The sequence below is a fragment of the Apaloderma vittatum genome, unplaced genomic scaffold, assembly GCF_000703405.1.
Source record: "Apaloderma vittatum isolate BGI_N311 unplaced genomic scaffold, ASM70340v1 scaffold3940, whole genome shotgun sequence".
NCBI lineage: Eukaryota > Metazoa > Chordata > Aves > Trogoniformes > Trogonidae > Apaloderma > Apaloderma vittatum.
Genome location: NW_009696014.1, coordinates 1 through 20,355, shown reverse-complemented (window position 1 = coordinate 20,355; position 20,355 = coordinate 1). Strand labels below are relative to the sequence as shown.

The 20,355-nt window shown below is 40.8% G+C and overlaps 1 protein-coding gene across 1 annotated transcript in view; it reads right to left on the bottom strand.

The window, feature by feature from the left end:
* ARSJ (arylsulfatase family, member J) overlaps positions 1 to 20,344 on the bottom strand; it is a gene marked incomplete at its 5' end in the record, with an annotated part of 34,758 nt that extends 14,414 nt beyond the window's left edge. The window contains 1 exon segment of the mRNA XM_009873094.1: positions 20,124 to 20,344. Coding sequence (XP_009871396.1) covers positions 20,124 to 20,344 — 221 coding nt within the window.
* Positions 20,345 to 20,355: the final 11 nt, after the last annotated feature.

Here is a 20,355-nt window from a genome sequence, read left to right as displayed (position 1 = left end):
CAGAAGGAACCAACTGGGATAGCAGCAAAAGATCTGTAACGCCTTACGTCGCACTCCTTGGCAAGCTAAGAGTCTGGGCTACACATGCATTTTGGCTCTGACCTGGGAAAATGAAGTTCCTTCTATCTTTCTGATATCATCTATTTAAACACCAGGGCCACTTGGGGAAACTGCATCAATCACTCCTGGTAAGAACAGCGACTGCTGCACCATATTAGGAAGAAAGGAGATGAAAGAAAGAAAGGAAAGATGAAAAACCCACAGAAATCACATTAGAATCAGAGTAGAGCTTAGTGATTTCATTAGGGCTTGTTATTAACACCCAAAGACATGAAACCAGTAGCAGGTATTGTTACAGCAGTGCATTATTTTAAAAACAGACAGCTACTTATCTACAACCTAATCTGAAAAGACAATACTTAATAACAGGCTAAAGGACACCATGAGCTAGCTAACTGACAACAGGATTACTTCTCAGGCTTTTATTTCCCAGAAGCTAAGAATTTTTCTGCTTTGGAGAGCTGGTGGCCTGGAAGGTCGCAGTTCATGTTTAAACTGACAGGTAAATTTTCTAATGTTGCTTTCCTATCCCTTTTTTCATTTGCAGACCGCGTTATTACGCAGAAAAAAAAAAAGTCTTGTGGCGAACTAGTTTTCTGTGCTTGGTCACAATGAACATAGCTTGGAAATGATGCATCAGCCTAGGAACAATAGAAAAGCAAAGGGCTGCATTATTTTATTTGGAAACGGCTCACATCCTGGGACAGTTGCAGAAAAGCTATGGCTGGACACACTTTCTCTTGAAATACGTAAGTGAAGTTCAGCTGTGGGATGTGAAAGTAACTTTTATGCTGGCTCTTCAGTTCTTTGCTATGTTACATAAGCTCCCTTTCCCCTTTATTTTCATAACACCACATAAATATTTTATGAACTATGGGTCTTTGAACCATGTTTCTCTGACCCATTGACTGAGTCTCATTTGTCTCTTTGAAATTGTATCCCACATGCTATGAGAAATTTATCAGCCTTGTCTGTCAAAAAAAAACCCAACAGAAACCCCACAACGGTTAATTCTATCTGTTGCCAGAGCTACAAGTCAAATCAAAGGACAATAAATTTTCACATGTTAGTAGTATCAGGGTTGTGTGGAGACAATTGCGTTCTGATTTGTTAAAAGCAATACAGGTCTAACTGCTTTTAATTCATTCTTTACATACTTTAAGTTAGCCACTCCCAAAGACACAATTAAAAAAGGAATACAGGGAGGAAATCTTTCTTTCAGTGTGGATTAATGGAAATCCTGACTTCCACTCGAAAAATAAAACCACAGCTGTATATGCTGGTGTGTCTTATTGTGTATGGAATTACAGATGACAGTGATACGCAGGCTGATCTGATGCTATTCTAGATTAATATTCAGTGCTTTGTGATACACACTAGGTTTCTCAATATCATGGAAAAATAAATACCTAATAGAAGGCATCTTATGCAGCCCATAGCTAAACAGCTCCGCATTAACTGCACTTTCTAGAATCCTCCGAACTTTTGTAGTTTCGGAAAAATTGTCTTTTTTTTTTCCCTCTCCATTTCTTCTGTCTTTATTCTCATTCCTGTGGGACAAAGGAAAAAAAACCGTGCTTGAAATTACAGTCAATTGCAATTCTAGAATGCAATCTAGTATGATTGGTTTGACAAGGAAATACCTGCTTTCCTTTGGAGATTACCTGCAGTCCCACTACAAGATCTGAAATAGCTGTTCCGACTGTTTCTCAGTTGAACTCAAAATCAAGACGTCAGCGTCACTATGATTTAGAGCACTTACTTATGAACAAACCTCCTTTTTATTTCATTTGCTCCGGAAAGATCTCTCATCAGTATTCCTTCTGAGCACAGAAATATTCTTGGCGGCAGCTACACTTAAGGATTTTATTTGCTGGAATAAAGGCCTCACTGGATCACTAAAGTTCCTTACTGGAGTCCCTGGGACCAAACTACTGCAAGCTTCACAGATTCGCCTAACAAGAAGTCCTGATTTTGTCTTCTCCTCTGGTTTATAAGGTTTTCTTCTGCATGAGAGTCACTGCTTTGTCCGAGTTCACCTACCTAGCTCTCTACAAGCCGTCAGGAACTTGGTGCATGTTCTACAGCGTTCCCACATTTCAAATAGCCTCTGGGTTGACAGTCAGGATGGATATGCACATTGCTACCTTCTTCCACTGCAGACTCAGTCTCCAAGGCAGAGAACAGTGCAGCAGCTCCAGTGCTGAGAGAGGGACTCATTTTTCTGACCATTACAGGACTTACAAAGGATACTGGGCAGACAAGGTCAAGGTTCTGCATTCAGGTTCCTGATGCTGATCACAGTCTCAAAAACAGGTCGTTTGGTATGGTAAGTTAAGAGTTGGTTAAGTCTTTTGCAAAAACAGAAAGAACAGCCCATCTGCACCTGAAAGTTGTTTTTCTCTTGGTCTCATCCATCAGTACAAGACAGTGCACTTTCTAAATCTCAGAAGAAATTAGGAAAGTACTTCTAGCTCTACTACAACAGAAGAACATAAACAGAAATGGCAAAAGAGGAGTTCAGTCAAGAAAGTTACAGTTCAGACACCGTAAAATACAGTTGCAGATGTTCTGGTGGTAAGAAAGAGAATCCTGGAGCCAACAAAATAAAAAGCACCGTACTTCGCTCATCCACCTGTACTTCTTTTGCTTTTCTAGCTGAGAAAGTATTTTTCTCTTTTGCTATCTCCTCTTGGGACTGGAAAAAAAGATTCCCATTCTCTCGAATCTGCAGTTTCTGAAGTCTGTTATTGAAACAGGAAAAACGAAACAAAACAACAATCTCACAGTGTTAAAAATGTCAAGCGCGTGACCGGTATGGAGCTCTTGATTAGCCTACAGATGGAAAAGTTGGATTTAAGTTAGCTTGTTGAACAAGTGGAATCACAAGAAGCATACTATGCCTTTTAATAAAACCCTAAAATGCATAAACACCACTTCTGGGTCTTACCAGAAAGAATGATTTCTCCCACTCACTCCCTCAGGAATGTGCTTACAAAATTCCACTTCTCCTAACCCCGACTTTAAAATTCTTCCCCGTTATGGCCATGTTCTCAGCTGCTTGTTTGAAAAGCATCTGATGACCTTTTATTACCTGCAGATAGTTTAATCCCTAGAAAAGAAACTAAAAAGAATTTCAACACTATGCCTGCACATTGCAGTTTTCCAGCCTCAAGAAGCAAAATAGGAGGTTCAGGAAAAGCGAATTTGCCCCTAACTTTGCCTAGAATACTAATTCAGTTACGCTCCTCTCACAGACCATTACGAAGCCAACGTCATTAATATCTCTAAAGCTGTGGGAAATCTTTTGACAGAAGCAACTGTGGAAGGCCAGCGCTTTAAGGCCAAAGTAGCTGCAGCTTCCATGGTTCAGTGACTTCAAATGTTTATGATGACAGTAACAGACACCACATTTCCCATCCGTTATCCCTCTCTAAAGGGCTTTCAAAAATTCCAAGCGCAAGTCCAGGCTGGGAGGGTAGCTTGCCATGAAGAAGGACAGAAAGAGGGAGAAGCCAGGCCCATCTTGACTATTTCTTCCCTTCCGCTGTCTACCTGCCTGCCCAACCAGCCTACTGGGGCTCTTTCACCCTGCACAGGCAGCACAAGGACGGCAGCACGTCCTCCTTCCTAGGAAAAGTTTTGCTCTTGGCTCAACTGCAGGTTGCTTCGCTGGCTCTTGGCGTTATCATCCACCTACACAGATTCAGACATGGTTTCGTTCTTTTTCTGCTTCCTTAAATAATGAATGGATGAGGTGCAAACTGAGAAGCAAGTGGTATCAGCAAACACACGCAGCCTGTGAAGATTTCTTTCTTCAAGACTGAAGACTGAATGCCATAAATAGGTTAAATCATCTCTATCGGTGAAGGGAAGCAATCTGTTCTCTCCTTGGCATGTTTTCTGGCATGCCAATCTGCCATTGAACCACATAAACCCCAAACTCTCCATTTTTTCACCAGGATCCTCAGTCCCAAGAGGGGACAGAAAACAGGAGAGGACACAGAGTTAAGGTGCGTTCAGTGTTTTGCGTGATTTTGTGCTTGTGTGTTTCTCAGGGCTTTGCTTGCTACCTGTCTTGAAGTGCCTGTCACTTAGTGGAATGGACTGTCAGGGTTTATTTAGGTTGGTTTAACTAAACAATTAGTTTAAGAAAAGCTGCATTGTTATTTCTAAACAGTATATCAAATTATAGCTTGAAGGGAAAGACGTTTTGTTTCACAAATTATTTCTACTTTAATAAGATCTTCACTAACCATGGCAAAACGGTGTGTGTGTATAAAAATCTTGTAAATAACAGCTTCCCTGGCTTTTCGGGTTTAGTCTCAACTAGCTAACAAAACAAAGGTACAGCAACGTATAAACCCACTAATGGAGAAATGACGCTTCCAAACGTACACAAAGCAGTAGGAAAAGTGCAGTCAATACCAATTAAGAAAATTAGTATATCATCTAACCTGGACTTCTCTGGAGAGGGATGAACTTTAAGCTGTGGCTATGGTCATTTGATGCTCTCTTTCCTGTGTTTTTACCACGTACTTCACATGATCAGCACCGCACTGCACCTCTGGCTCTTGACCAGCTTTTTTAAGGCTGTCAAGAGTCGCAATGAGCATAGAAAACATAAATGGCTCCTGTATGGTTGTGTATCACCTTTTTCCCCTTTTGCTTCTGCAGGCTTGAGAGGACACTGCCACAAGAGGCGGCGGAACGGGCTAAGCTCGTTGCATTCTTAGTCTCTGATGCTGACTGAGCATCACTTGCTCGACAGAACAGGCACCCAGAGGAAAACATGAAGCACACTTTCCCACAGGAGTTACATGCGGTGACTCAGCATGACCCAAACACCCGGCACAGAGGTGGGAGATGACGTGCAGTCACTGGTTGTCTTCAGCAAAAAGAATGGAATTAAAAACCCCATAAAATAAATTTTTAAAATTACATTTCTGAACCGCAAGAACCACTAAAATAAGTCTTTGTTTACCTGATCTTATTGACAGTAAACCCTTCTAAATTTCATTTCCAAGTAAGCTCTTCCTTTTGCTAAGGTTCCTCAAAAGAAATTATTGAAAAGTATTATATGAAGTCTGTGGTGCATGGACTGTTTGCATAAAATATTTTAGTATACTTTTAAAGGATGTGAAGTTAAATTTATGCTCCGTGTCTAGTTCATTTAGCTTCAAAATTTGAATACTTTCCAATCTGAAGTCACTAACTAGTCTGCGCTGGACCACTGTAAATCTGGAGTATTTCCATTCACGTCAATGCAACTGATGTTATTAATTGTGAAGGGCAGCAGATTTTGATGCATTGGAGGTTTTGGGGCGAGGCAAATTGACTGCGATTAAAGCACAGTTGTTAAAGCCCAAACTGCTGGAAGATTTCTTTGAAAAGAAAACTGTTAATGCAGGAAAATATTTTTGGTTTGGGTCAGCAAATTATAGACAGACACAGTTTCTTCTGTACGGCATTAGCAGCTGATAAGCCTAGAGCAGACGGCGGAGGGGAAATATTTTATTTCCATTCCAGCCTGGCCAGTGTTGTACCAGCACCAACTGTTTCAGACACTTTTGCAGCGTGGTAACATTTGAAAGTATTACCGTCAAAAATGTGCAGAATTTCATTCCAAGAACGCAGGACTGTTTTGACACAACTTATCAACTGCTACCAAACAGAGCAGATTCAGACCGCACTCGTTCCATTTGCTAAATTCAAAGTTTCCCACTTGCAAGCCAAGGGAATTAGGCTACACAAGGGTGGTGGTTTTGTACACTTTTTTTTTTTAAAAAAAAAGCCAGCGACTACAGCCATGTACATTTATTGCCAGAAGACTGAAAGTTCAAGTGAGACAGCAAATTTATTTTCTATAGAGGAACGGTGGTAGAGAAAGGGAAAACTTTTATGTCTCCCTTGTTAATTTTTTTCTAGATACTAAAACTTTCTTTGGCATTCAGTATTCCATTCTTTTCCCGTTTAAACTGGACACAAGGCAGTTCTTTTAAAACCTACTTCCAATTGTGTACACGATCATCTGACATAAATCATTTTAAAACCAGAACTCTTGTGCCGTAATTTTCATTTGGGTGAAGATTCCTAACACAGTAGTTGCACTTTACAAAAATTAGGTCAGGCAATATGTTAAGAAGGCCAACAGACATCTATTCTACAGACTCTTCTATCATCACTGCAGAGAAATGACAGTGTTTCTTTTTAAGAGTAATGTAGTTCTGAGCATGGCAGTTTTTCTTTTAGGAAACGTTTTTTAAAAGGCTGAGTATTTCTTCAGCGCTTACTATTTTGAATAGTGGAGATGTAAAATCTCCAGCACTCCCTTCTGAAAATGATAAGCAACACTGAATTTTACTAAACCACAGTACTGCACAGAGAATCTGGCCAATGTACAAGGATGTTTTATTAACGTTAAAGAAAAGAGATAACAAAAGCCACTGATATACAAGAAGCAGACATCCCTGGCTGAGTGACAGATCTCGCCCTCTCCAGTAATGTCAGTTTAAATTAAGAAACTCACAACTTGAATTTTTTTGATGGTTTCCTTCTAGTAAGTGATTATTTTTCCTACCTTCATCATAATCCGTGTTCTTCAGAGAGGAAGAGAAGAAACTTCACTCCAGAACATGCATGGTTTATTCCTGAAACCAAGACCCAATTTGCTGATCGTAAGTGACAATTCCGTTTTGCCAGACATGATTCAAAAGAAAATAAAGGTCATATTTCTAATAAAAACAAGTATTAGCTTTAGTAAACATCTGGAGCATGCCTGATCGGTCATCTCTAATCTTTAAAACCTAATGAGGCCTCAACAGCAATTTTGTAGAAACTGTCCTTGCTGTTAAATACCATATGACTACTTTAAAAGACCTGAAAGAGTCAAACAGTCTTTTAAGAAGATGCCTTTATATGTCAACGTCCATTAATTCACTAAATTGGTCTTTCCTCAGCAGAGAAGCAAAGTAATGAGAATATTAAAGAGTACTGGTGTACCTGTATTGTTGAAGACAGAAGCTGTACCTGCAGATTAGCCTTCTGGCTCTGCATATGATTTATGATCACCCTGACCTGCAGTACAGACAGAGATTTTTGTGAAGAAATATACTCAAGCAACTTTATCTTCAAGGTCTATGAGTCACAAGGCTCAGCCTCGCCTATGGAGGAATTAAAACTTGTAAAAGACAAATCCTTTCTTGTTCACTGACCGAAGTTCGCAATGGAGATTCAGAGGAGGACAGCCTGGTTTCCCACCCTCGTCCCGCCAGCTTCAGCACAACAATGTGGCTCCAGCAAAGGTTCTGTCCACTCATTTGGGTAATTGTTCACCTCATCTCTTCAGCGAAATACAGAAATAAATGGAGACCTAACAATCAACCTGTTCCTATCTTCATTTAACACCTTTGGCCAGATTATCCACCGAGGTAAAGTCATGCCAGTAAATGAGCTGAGGTAGTGCTGTCCAACAGTGAAGATATTTTACAAACTTTGGGATTTAAAACAAGTATTGAGGCAGTACCGGTCAAACTTCAACTGAAACATTGTGTCCTGTTCTGGGCATCCCTTTTCATGGCAAATAGGCCCGAATACACAAGTCCAGAGAAGAACATGGAAAGCCATCAGAGGTACATAAACCAAGATCTCCGTAGAAAGATGAAAATAACTGATTTTACTCAGGCTGGGGAAGCAAAGAGCAGAGACATGATAATAGACTTCACACATATAGGAGATTTATCGCCTTTTTGTAGCAAAGCAAGTTCTTCACTTTGGAATTGCCAAGAAATCATTTGCTTAAACTGCAGCAGAAAAGATTGAAGGTAGACAATTTAAAAGCTGTATAACTGAAATTATAGCTAAGGCTGCCTGGGAAAAGCATGGAAATCTTTGTTGCAGGGTTTTAGAAACAAGTTCCTCTCACCATATTTTGTGTAACGTATCTGTTAGGATTTCCTAAAGTGGGTCATTTCTTTAGATTTCTTAAATCTCTGTTTTCTAGAGGTATCTGTATGGATACAAAGCAGCAAACACCAGTTTGTTCCCTCCATTCCTAACTGGCCAGAAGCAAGCCAGCTGCAGTCCAGGAGCCGTAAAGAAAACCCCGCGGAGAGCACTAGCTGTGCCCACGCCAGTCGGTCCAGCTGTGATTCTCCTTAAACACAGCCCATCCTCTGCACAGCAAAGCAACTGGGTCCACTGAGAACAGCCAAGAAACCCCAGCGCAAGCAGGGCAGGGTTTCATTTGTTCCTTCAGCCCAAAGGCAGCAAGTTCCTCCCCACTACCGGGACTCTGGCAGCGTCTGCAGGAGCGGGTCCAGCCAAGCCAAGCCTCACAACACAGGGCTGAGCCCAGGATGCTGCAGATGTACAAAGAACATCTGCTTGACCGAAAACACCTTGTTCTGCTCTCAGATTGCAAACCCAAGTGTAAAAGATTTCCCTGTGCTGCTAAGACAAGCTGGCAGTAGCAGAGAACTAAATCCCAGGACTTGTTGTAAATCAGCGAAGCATGGTCTGGCTTGAGTAAAGGAGGGTGGATTTAAAAGGTGAATCATCTGGCCTATATATCATATCCCATCACGTACCATATCATGTCATACCTAACTAGAAACCTCTGAAATGTTTCCAGGTGCCTTAGGTTTGTTTTCTTTTCCAAACATTCTTAGAAGTAGCGCAACCTTTATGAAGTTCCTTCTTCCCCCCTCTTACTTTTTCTCTGCCAGTTTTAAAATACTACGCTGACAGAAAATCTCCTTTGACAGCCAGTTTTTTAATTGCTTTAAAATATTTTCAGAACTGTGCAAGGAGTATCATCTATGATACTCCCTAAAGTATATTTACTACTGTGATCAACTATAATTAATCCAGTCTTAAAATACTCTAATAAGGCAAGTATATTCTTACCTGACAGAGGCCAAAGCTGCATGTATACACACCAGCAACCCATTACCATGAATTAAATTCTAGCTGTGTCTGAAAGATACATTGAGTCAAAAAATACTTGAAGAATTGGAGAGAGAACTAAGGAACAGGGTGACGTGATTCTTTCTTGTGGAGAAGGCCTGGTTTGGCATCTGACTGACTGCTTGCATTTTTTTTCCTTCCTAAATACATTTATGCCGAAGATCACTAATTTTCTAAGGAGCACAAATGCTTCCCAAGCTGCCCCCCAAGCCGACTATGACGTGAAATCATTTCACACCGAAACGAGTTACTCTGATTATTTGTTTTTAAGATGTGTCAGACTGTGACTTGTTTATTAAGAAAAACAAAACAAAATAGCCCACAAACTTAATTTTGCCTTACCTAGGCTGACTCACCCTGGTTAACGGCAGCAAAATATATGTTTTTCTTACTGAAGTGAGCAGGTATGACTCAGTTACATAGAGAAAACCTCTTGAATAATAAAGTGTCACCTTGAGAGCTTTTCAGATTGAAAAGCACCGTAAGGACTTGCGCAGAAAAACTACATCCATACAAACAAAACCATTAAATCAGCTTACTGGTTAAGATCATGCCTGGTTAACACATGCAGCATAGGAGTTAACAGCTCAAATTCAGACTGTTAAACTCCAGTGTGCTTCAAGGTAGGGTCTAGTAGCAGCAGGCAGAGTACCAAAAAGATGCCGAAGAAAGCCACTCGGCTTCTAGTAGCGACAGATAAGAGCCTTGAGGTTAGTACAGAAGCCATTAACATGCTACTTGAGCTACATTTTCCCAGTGGAAAACCCCTAATGTTTTGCATGGCAGAAATATAACGTACTATATTGAAAGCTCTGAGCTCAAAGTGAGCAAAAGCATTTCTACTGAAAACGTCTGTGAAAATATTTGACTCCTCCACAAAGGAGGATAAAAAGCTGCTGCTGCTGCTGGGCTCCACTCGGCAGCCAACTCAGCCCTGGCAAGATTCATTCTGCAAAGCCTCATCGCAACCAGATAAGGCAGCCCCAGAATTTTAAACTGATACAAGGAACACGGAAACAGATGCTGGTAAAGCCAATGAATAACCCACATCATTGTCTCAGGTGGCAAAATCATAGAAATCACTGAAATCAGCAGAGAACCTTAAAGCTCTGAGTAATGCTACATGCAGTTCACCGTGGGAAGCACATTGCTGCCAAAGGTTATAAAACGAAATCTGTGACAGAGTAAAGATTCAACAGGGTTGCAACTGTTTGGCACAAACAGCGTTACCTTAGTTCTTAATCATTACCTAAGACTGCATCCCTTGCAGCATATGTACCTGGTATTACCAAGATAGCCAAATAATCCTCAGTTTATCACAGAGGCTCATTCTTTTAAATTTTAAATGAAGCCTTAAGGGTTTTGCAATGTAACAAGGCCAAAGTCGTACAGTTAAAAAATTAAGAACCTAGGAGACATTATCTTCCTCACGTGCTGTGTACAGGATCAAATTCTGAACCTCCTACTAAAATTAACTTCATAGTGTAATAGCTGCAACAACAAAGTTAAAAAGAAAGAAGTCAGAAATAAATCTCATAAACTGTGTAACCGCTTCAGTGAAATATATACCTGCCACATGAAAGCATCTCCATCTTTAGGAATGTACACACTTCCCTCTTAGACCTGTTAAATCTACAGGTGACTGTTTAGAACTTGAGATACAACATGAAATTTAGCGTTGTTATAGTCTTACCAGTATTTTGTGTTCTTAAAGAAACAAGATTTTATGAGGGCAGTAATAATGATGATTCAGGAGAGAGTATTCAGACAGGTTAAGAGGGCCATAAACCAAGCAAGCAAACACTCCAATTACTTGATTTTTTGCCTAGAGTACTTCTGCAGAGGGAGTAACACCACAGAATTAGGTTGCTCCTTCCTCCCCTCCACCAGGAATTTTAGTGTGACAAATAAGAACCATAAAATAATTTAAGTTGGAAGCGACCTGCAGAGATCCTTTGGTCCAGCCCTCTCCAAAAGCAGGGCTAATTCCAAGGCAAACCAAGTGGCTCAGGGCACTCTCCTGATGACTTGAAATCTCCCCAAGAATGGAAATGGCACGAGCTCTCTGAGCAGCCTGATGTCGCCTTGATGTGATCGCTGCATTTCATCCTTTCCCTGGGCACCTCTGAAAGAACCTGCTTCTCCCTTCTGCCTTCCTCCCCGGAGGTGGGTGAAGACAGGGAGGAGATCCTCCACAGCCTTGCCTTTTGCCCAGCAAGAAATCCACCTCTCCAAGCCTCGCTGAGTGTATCAGGCGGTGAGAAAACTGGAGGAAAGCATGCTGCAGGACAGTAAATTCTGAAAGCAAACTGCAGATCAGAACGAATTTGAAATGATGGCAGCTGAAAGTCAAAAAACCTCTGCTTTAAATGAAATCAGCAAACGTACTAGAATAGCTTTCTTAGAAATCTTTCAAAAATAGGACCATGCAACAGTCAAGGAATGAGCTGCTATTATCCTGTGCTCATTAACAGATTCATTAATTCTATCAGTTGGCCCTAAAAACAGAACAAAAAAACCCAGCAACCTATTTTCAAGAGACGAAGGAAATATGAAAAAGTTCACGAAACAGTTTTCTGAAGTTCACTCAAAGTGACAGTCTGGTAAAGCTAGGGATTTCCCAAGTCTACATTCCAATTTCTTGGACATTTTGCAATATTTTCTGACTTTCAGGAAGAAACAAACAATAAAAGAGAGTTCATAAAGTCAGTGTGTCTCTACCGTGTAATATAAGTTGGCAAGAGGCCTAATTAGACAATCTCCAGAGGTTCCCTCCAACCTGGCTTTCTATGATTTTATGAACTACAATAACATGACAACAAAACCTAAGTGTATAAAATGTGATGGTAAGTATTGCTTTGATGAAGTTTATTAAATTCAGAGAGGTGCAATTTGTGAGGCAACAGTAGATCTATTAGAGTATGTTTAGTCTAAAGATACTACATTGCTTCCCCCTATGCCAAGACTAATTTTCTTCACTCCCTCCAGCTTCACATCTTCCTCAAATTGTAATGTTTCTTTCAATTTGTGATCTTCTCCTTCTTCAAAACAGAAGATAACTATTTTATTTTTTATGAGGGCTTATTAACACACAGATTGCCTCTACAGCAGTGCCTTGGTACTCACTTACTTTCTTTAAATGTTAAGAAAAATTACATTATATTATCTCATAATAGTACAATATTCTTTATCAGGGAAGAAACTCTTAAAAATGTAGAAATGAAGAGAAAGATGGGCTGAACGTGAAAATGGAGAAATGAGATTTATCTAGAAAACAGCTAATTTTCTGACAAACAGAGGTACTGAAATCACAACCACCAAATACTACATGCTACGACCGTGAGAAAGCTGTCACGGCACCAACGTCTTTATTAATCAGTCACTGAAGTGTCAGAAAAATGAAGTCCAGGTTGGCTTCCTGTTGGTCAATTTTCCACTCCTAGGTTTAAAATGAAGGCGTACTTGCTACGTTAGTAACGTCTGCTTTGATGCTTATTCTCTAATATCGCCTCTTCATGTACACATTTGGAAGATAATTTTGTATTTGAAGCATTTTAAAAAGTATTTCATTATCCTAGACTTGTTTTCTAACTCTAGCAACCTTCTTCCCCCATCCTAGAGCTTCCAAGTATGGTGATAACAGCCTGAATTAATAAGCAGGGGATAGGTGACACAGTTAATTAACTTATTGCAACTGCGGTTGAACTAGAATCATGAAACATATTTAACTTCTTTGTTATGATGAGCCAGCAGGTAAAATAAAGGTCCCTATTTAAAATTTTTCAGTTTCGTCACAGACCACAAAAAGTCAAAAGCTATTTTAGTCAAACCTTAATGGTTAACATACCTTTTATATTAATACTTTCAATTTGTTACCCATTAGTGTTATCCTGATTTCTTTCTGAACTCTCAGCCTACCAATTCACATTTACAGAGACAAGCTGAGGTCACAGGCCAGACCTAGTGGCTTTTAAGTAAGAAAACTAATAAATTGGGCAGCTGTTATAAAAAGACTACTGATATAAAGCAAACACATCCTACACAGGATCACTCACACAGGCACCATCTTCATTTAGCTTGTACTGTTTATAGAAAGTTAATGAATTAAGGCTAGTGACCTTACCTCATTTATTTTTAAGCATATATTCTAAAACTAAGCAAACTCATCTCAGGATCAAAAATCTGACTATGAATCAATACAAAACACGAAAAAAAAAATAGGGGAAAAAGGAAATCTCCAAGATTTACAGCTAAGAATTAAAGTGCTAGCTCCTCACACAGCAAGAAACTGCTAGACTGGAGTAGAACTTAGAGCAGCATCAAGTGTCACACACTGAAGAAGCAATTGTTCATGTATATCCAGCAGTATCCATTCCTAAACATTTACATATTAAATTACCAGATTCCACAACAAATTATAAACTTTGCATATAAAAATCAATTCATGCCGCTTAGCACAAGGAAAAAATACTCCCCAAAATTTGAATTTATTATTGCATTAGTTTGTCAAAAAGAAAAATAAATCAGAACATAACCACAAGATCCATAAATATAATCACTTAGTTTTCATCCACTCATCTTTCTTGACGTGTGGCAGTACAAAATCGATGCTTGTGCTTTTCATTTATCATATCTTATTCTGATTTTTACTTGCCTGTACACCTTTAGCTTATAAATCTGGCAATGCACAGTGAAAAAAAAAAAGTTAATCCATTTAGACTATCTAGTTAGAACCCATTTATACTATCTAGTTAGTCATATGTCAGATAATGCTACGTTTGTCTTATAAGCAGCAGACTTAAACTACCAAACAATATTCTTAAGTGTTATCAGAAATTGATGCAAGCGAAAGTTATTACAACCTGTACTACATTTTGTTACTTCCTCAGCATTATGTTTTCTTTAAAAATTATTGTATGTATGTAGTTTCCTTTCCAACTCTTCCCTGCAAATGCTCCTCTGGACAGTGCATTAGCAATTAGGGTGGTATGATCAGACTTCTCACAGCTTAAGCCCAGGGAGCAGTTCAGTACCTGGACCTAATTTTCTGCAGAATTAACAAAGGAGAGCACAGAGGCAGAACTAAACAATAGGAAGCCCTTGCATTTAACTGTTGATTTCTTCTCTGTATTATATGCATATATATATATATATATGGACAATGTCATCCTAAGTAAAAGATCTAAAAAGAACATGGAAAAAGATACCTCAACATCTTTGGCAGCAGTCCCACAAATTGTCCTGAAAGAAGCCAGCAGAAATAAATAATTGCATACTGCAAGAGGTATGAAGGCCTAGGGGGAAAAAATCTTGAAATTTTTCAGAGAAAATGAGCATATAAATAAACGGGGAATTTCTAGGAGAAAACTGAAATGCAACTTTTACACAGACTACTTTCTCTTAGAGCGAACGCTGAAACGTTTCTAGTGTTTAAAAATATTTTTTAAACGTTCTCCTTCAGGACGCCTTCTGTAGTTAATATGTACTTCAAATGAGCCACAGATGAATACGAGTTGGAAGAGAAGCCATCCAGTTCAACCCCTTTCCCCAAGACAGATTCAACTACATTATGTCATTCCTGACATACTTGTCTTGTCTGTTCTTAATGACTGCCAGTGAAGGAACTCAGCAGTTTCCCCAAGCCAGCTATTCCAGGGTTTCACAATCTTTAGCACTCGAAAGTTTTCCCTATTGTCTAACCTGAAGTCTTTTCCCTACTCAAGGCGCCCCTCATTTCTTGTACCATCCACCAGGGCAAAGAAAACTCATTATGCCCTTTCTCTTTGCACAGCTCTTAAAATACTCAAGACTTACTAGGTCCCTTCTCATTTTAGTCTTCTTTAGACTAAACAACTCCATTTCTTCTGATCTTTTCTGCGCAGTTATCTTTCCGAGATATCTGATCGCCCTTATCTGGACGCTACCCAATTATGTACGCCGCTCTTCAAGAGCAGATGCCCAAGTTTGGGCACAAGAGCTCCAGCTGGGGAGCAAAAGAGCTGCTTCCCATATCTACTAGGCTCCCCTGCTTACACTAACCCATATGTTTGCCTTTTCTTGTAACAACGTGACATTGTTGATTTTATATTCAGTGCACGCTTCACCACAATTCCCACCACTTTGCGAAAGAGATGCCGTCTAAGCAGTTGCTCAGCATCCTCTGCTTGTGAGGTTACTCCTGCTTCAGCATCGAGTCTTCTATTTATCACTGCTGACTTCCATTCTGCTTTTTTTCCCCAATTATTTCTCATATTTGTCAGGATGATTTTCAATGTTGCTGCAGTCCCTTAATGCTGGCAATGCCTCCTATCTTAGTGGCATATTTGATCAGAACATTTTATTTCATCATCCGAGTTCTTAATGGAAACACTGATCAGAATGAAACCCACAACAAATGCCTGCCAGATAAATTATCAGGCCACATCTTGATATTTAAGCCTGATATTCTGCAGTCCTTCACGTTTTGTTAACTACAAAACAGGGAATATATATAATGGAGTGTTACATACATTTCCCAGTATTCCCATCAAGTCTCTGAGACCCTTAGTTTCAGCTCAGAGCACAGAAAATAACTTCCCAGTCACACCCCGTTGTACCAGATCCTTCTCAGAGCAACCAAACTGCTGAAACTGCAGTTTGGACCATTATGCACCCAGGAGGTAGAGAAAGAGATGACTTTCCAAGAAGTCTGAACCTCCAGAACAGAAATATTCTGTTTGCTTGCAAGTCAGCTGCACTGCTTCCAATTCAAAGCACTTCAGCTTTCCTTACTTCTATTTCTGTTTGTCCAAGTAGCTGCTAGTTTTCCAAGACATTGTCATTTTTAACGGTGAACTATGTATTGCTACATTGGGATGCCTACAAGAGAATACATACTAACTAGCTAAAAATAGCTATATATATTTATAAATGTGTAGTCTCTCCATAATTAGGTAACAGACATAATTAGTTACATTAAAATAACACTTTGATTATGCTTACCGATTAAACAACCTATTTCTGTCTGCTTTGGATGAGCAAATTCTACTTCATTTTATCCCAGGGAAAATAAAAAGGATTTATTTCCCCAGACCTTCGACGTTTCTCAACATCTTCCATCTCCACATTCCATCCCTCACGCAAAGCTCATTCTTGACATTAGTGCAGGGCTTCCATGATTCACAAGCGTTCGCTGTAACAGGGACTTCAGATTCCTTAGTGATCTGTAACCCTAGTTATACATTGGTTTCTACAAACACACATCCCTACTTTTGCATAGGTCAGGAACCTTCCGTGGCTTAGGGGATTCCAGTGCATATAATGGTCCTGATGGTCAGGGGGAAACCGGGAACCTAGAAGAGGAAGTAGTTGTCTGCTGCCTACCTAATGCCGAAAAAAATTATGGTATATTATATGTAGATTTCTTCTTTTCTTACCAGTGAGTCTTATTTCTCAAATTCCTTTGCTAAATTAAGCATTGCTCCAGCAAATACCACTACACTGCATAATACCCTCTACAGAATTGGGTCAGCTATCCCAACAGATGTTCATCTAAGCTTATAGTCTTTTCGACTCACCAACTCAAAGGAATACTCCTCCTTTTGGTCACAATCTCTCAAAAACTCTTAAAAACCTCTGGGAAACTGTTCACATACTAGGCATGTTTCAATAACTGTTCGTTAAAAAAGGAGATGACTCTTCATAATAACGTAACTTAACAAAATATTTAAACAAGCAGTGCTAAATGTGACCGTAACAAGTCCCTCTTATACTCTCTACCTCATCTCAGTCCGCTCTCACACACACACACAAATTATCTCAGATCTTCTTAGTAAAGAGATCAAGATCTTAAACCATACCACCAAACTGGTCTACAAGATTCTTTGTGCAAAGAAAACTCAGCAAGGCTATGAAACACACCGATACAACAGCTAACGCAATTAAGTGCTCTGTCAGATGAAGCCTCCCACTTTCAAGGGAAAAACAACAAAAACAGGCATGAAAAAGAAGTGCCAAACATGTCTACAGTGAGTTTATTAGCAGGTCAATGACCTCTTAAGTACACGCAGGCCATCATCGTGCTCAAACCAGCACAAAGCACCACCAAGGATAAGTCTGCAAAAACTCACCACCTTCCAATTTTTTATGTAGCTGTAGGGGTCAGACAGGAACCGCGGCAGTTCCAGGAGTAGTCGAAGTCAGAGCGAAGTCTCTCGGCCAGGTCACCTCCGTGGTCGCAGTCATGCAGCTGCGGAGAGGGGCCCGAGCAGCTTCCAGAGAGCCACGTCCCCACCTCGGCCGTGGTGCAGCTGGCTGGGAGAGCACATTGCACGTGGCACCCAGCCCACTGGCTCATGCTTTCTTCTCCATTCCCAGGATTCAGCTCAGCTGCAACCCCCTCCCCACACTCATACATAAAGCCTGAAATCAAAAGCTGTGGAAGCCAGCCTTACTGTCAGGCTACAAGCAACAGCTTTTGATGGAGCGAATGCAGAAAGAGACAACAGCGGTGGAAAGCAAGGCATGAAAGTGGGCCAAAGCCTCGGGCACAGGACATGAGACAGCAAAGAGAGGGAAGCCAAAGTGGTCAGAAAGGCAGGCTTACCAGCTCTTATGCTGTGATAAAGCACAAAGAGGGGAAAAAAGTGTTAATTCTACCTCTTCCTTTCAACTTGTCACCTCCAACCTTCTTCCCCGTGCTCATTCACTAGCATGTGACAGCTACAGAAAGAAGGGTCTCTTTACTAGCACAACCTTTAGAGGGTCTGTCTGGAGTCCTATGAAGAATTCGGTTCATTCAAAGTCTCTTTGCCTGAAGTCTAACTTCCACTTGGCAACGTGAGTCAGTGCTCCCTAATGAGTCTGGTTTACACAAGTCCCTCTGTTTTTCCTAGATCAGTCAGGTAACGTTTGGAACACGGGAAGCATGGTATGTGTATTGGGAGCACGGAGCATCCAAGTGATCTTTACAGGCTTTTGGCCTTGAACTAGCCTTGGAGTTCAAGAAACAAAGAGCACTTCTCCTGGATTAGACACTTCTGTGTCCTGCCATCTTAATTATGTCCTGCCATCTTAATTAAGGTGCCTCTACTAATAAAGCATTAAAAGTAGTTATCACTAGCGTTTATCCTCAGCCACAATGGATAAGAGCATCCTCTGAATGTGCCTTGTTCATACTCCAGACAAGCCTATTAAGCCCTGACCATTCCCCCTCCCTTACTTCTCAGTCATGCAAGGCAGCTCCTTCTCTCCGCTGCCCCTTTTTCCCAAAGTAGAACAACATAAAAAAACATTGTAAGGGTTTTAGACCGACAGACTAAGAAAATAAAAATGAAGAATAAGCAAATTTCTTCTTTTCCTATGAAAGGTTCCAAACCCAAAGCAGGCACATTTACAGAACCATTTCCGCCTGACGAGCTGATGGAAAGAGCAGGGTTCCTCTGACCATGCCTACCTTTTACTACTAGTACACATATACATGCAAACCCCTCCTTATTAAAGAAGAATTCAAGTAGCTAAACTGAGTTACTGTTCCTCCTTACTTGACTTGTATCCTTCATGTTTAGACAACCTCTGCAATCTCCAAGAGCCAAAGCAGCACCCTGGTTCCCCTGGAACCCAGTCATCCCGTTCCTCCAGCTGCAGCGTGAGTCATGATTGTGCATGACATTCCCTTTGGAAAGCGCCGGTTCCCAAACCACCGTCCTCCGAGAGCTGGCTGGCTACACGCTGCTGGCACAGATCCTCGCTTCCAACTGCTGCACGGCTTTAAAGACAACCGAGACACATTACACATTATCCTGATACGCATTTCCCTTGGAAGCTGCCACAGGGCAACTACGGTCTCGTGAATGAGTGAGGAGGTGTCTCAGAACAACTTGCAAGACATAGTCCACACATAGAGAAAAGAAAAGGAAAAAAAAAGGCAAACAAAAAGCTTGCATGGGGAAAGTCTTGTTCTAGATAACGTGTCAGCCCTTTGGGTTGATCCAGAAAGACTGGGAACTAGACTGAGACCAGGAATTATCTCCAGCTCTACCACATGGAGATGCAAGACATCAGGCCAGTGCTTGCTTTATTTCAACATGTGTTTCTTTTACCAGCAATATTAACATTGCCTTGTTCCTGTTTATACTTAAGGAAAGGAGAAAATAAACCAAGTAAATTTTTTCCTCTCATTTTGTTTTGCTCTTTTAAGAGCGCCCTGTTCCTGTCAAAGTGAGTTAAGCTAAACAGAAACAAGGCGGGTTTGTTCCAGGGTAAATGTGTCCACGCTTGGACTTATTTGGGAACGCTTCCTACAGTTCAAATGCACACACCCCCCCTTTATCCTTATTAACGTTCATATTTAAGAAAGCCCTTAGATTGAGTAATTGTTATTTACTTAACAGACAACAATCAACCACAATTTACCAGAGACAGCAAAGCACACAGTATCAACCCACTGATTTCACCATTTTAGAGAAGCGCTTATTTTAGCAGATTAACAAGAAAAGTTTCTAATTGTTTGCAAAGCAGCAACTGCGTCGTGGCAAGAGCGACAGATACCACAGCTCAGAGGACCCAGAGAGAGAGTCTGGATTCCCCGCACTCATCCACATGCGACGTATTGGGGAATCATCTCATAAATTCAATCTAACCCTCAGAGAGAACTCACACAAAGTTAAACATCAGTGAGACCTGTGATCCAACACGCCAGCTGCAATGAACGTACTGGAGAAAACGTAACGCTTCCAGTTCCCGAACACGCACTCCTCCTGTAAGTCACTCTGAAATCACACCCAAATAATAAAAGCCGATCGCTCCCCACTAACAGCAACAGTACTTGACAACTCGCACGTATGTTCGCAAGGCAGTCAATGTAAATGTACTATAGCACTCTGCAGGGGTAGCTCACGGTGCTCAATCCTTATTGGCTCCCAAAGCCCGAGTTTCTATTTCGCTATTTCAAACATCAGAACGTCTGTTTCGCTCGAGGTTTTTAAGCGAATCAGAAAGGCACCTCTCTGCCCACAGGATAAACCAGAGGTTTGCTTAGCCAGCTTTGCCCCGTGCTCTTTTCAACCGGGACAGCCCTTAAGCTGGTGAGGTGAACGATGAAGTAGTAGTAAACTTACTTTCCAGTGATAAATTGGCTTCTGGATGGCGTGCACATAGGCTGAACGTAATAGTTCTCCAGTTTAACCCCTTCAGCAGCTAGCTTGTCCAGAGTGGGAGTCCTGATCTCCGAGCCGTGGTACCCTACGTCTCTGAATCCCTGATCGTCAGCCAGGATGAAGATGATGTGAGGCTGTGAGCTGGGGGCTCCGGCCTCCAGCTCCTCTCCCAGGCGGGTCCTCGTCGCCTCCG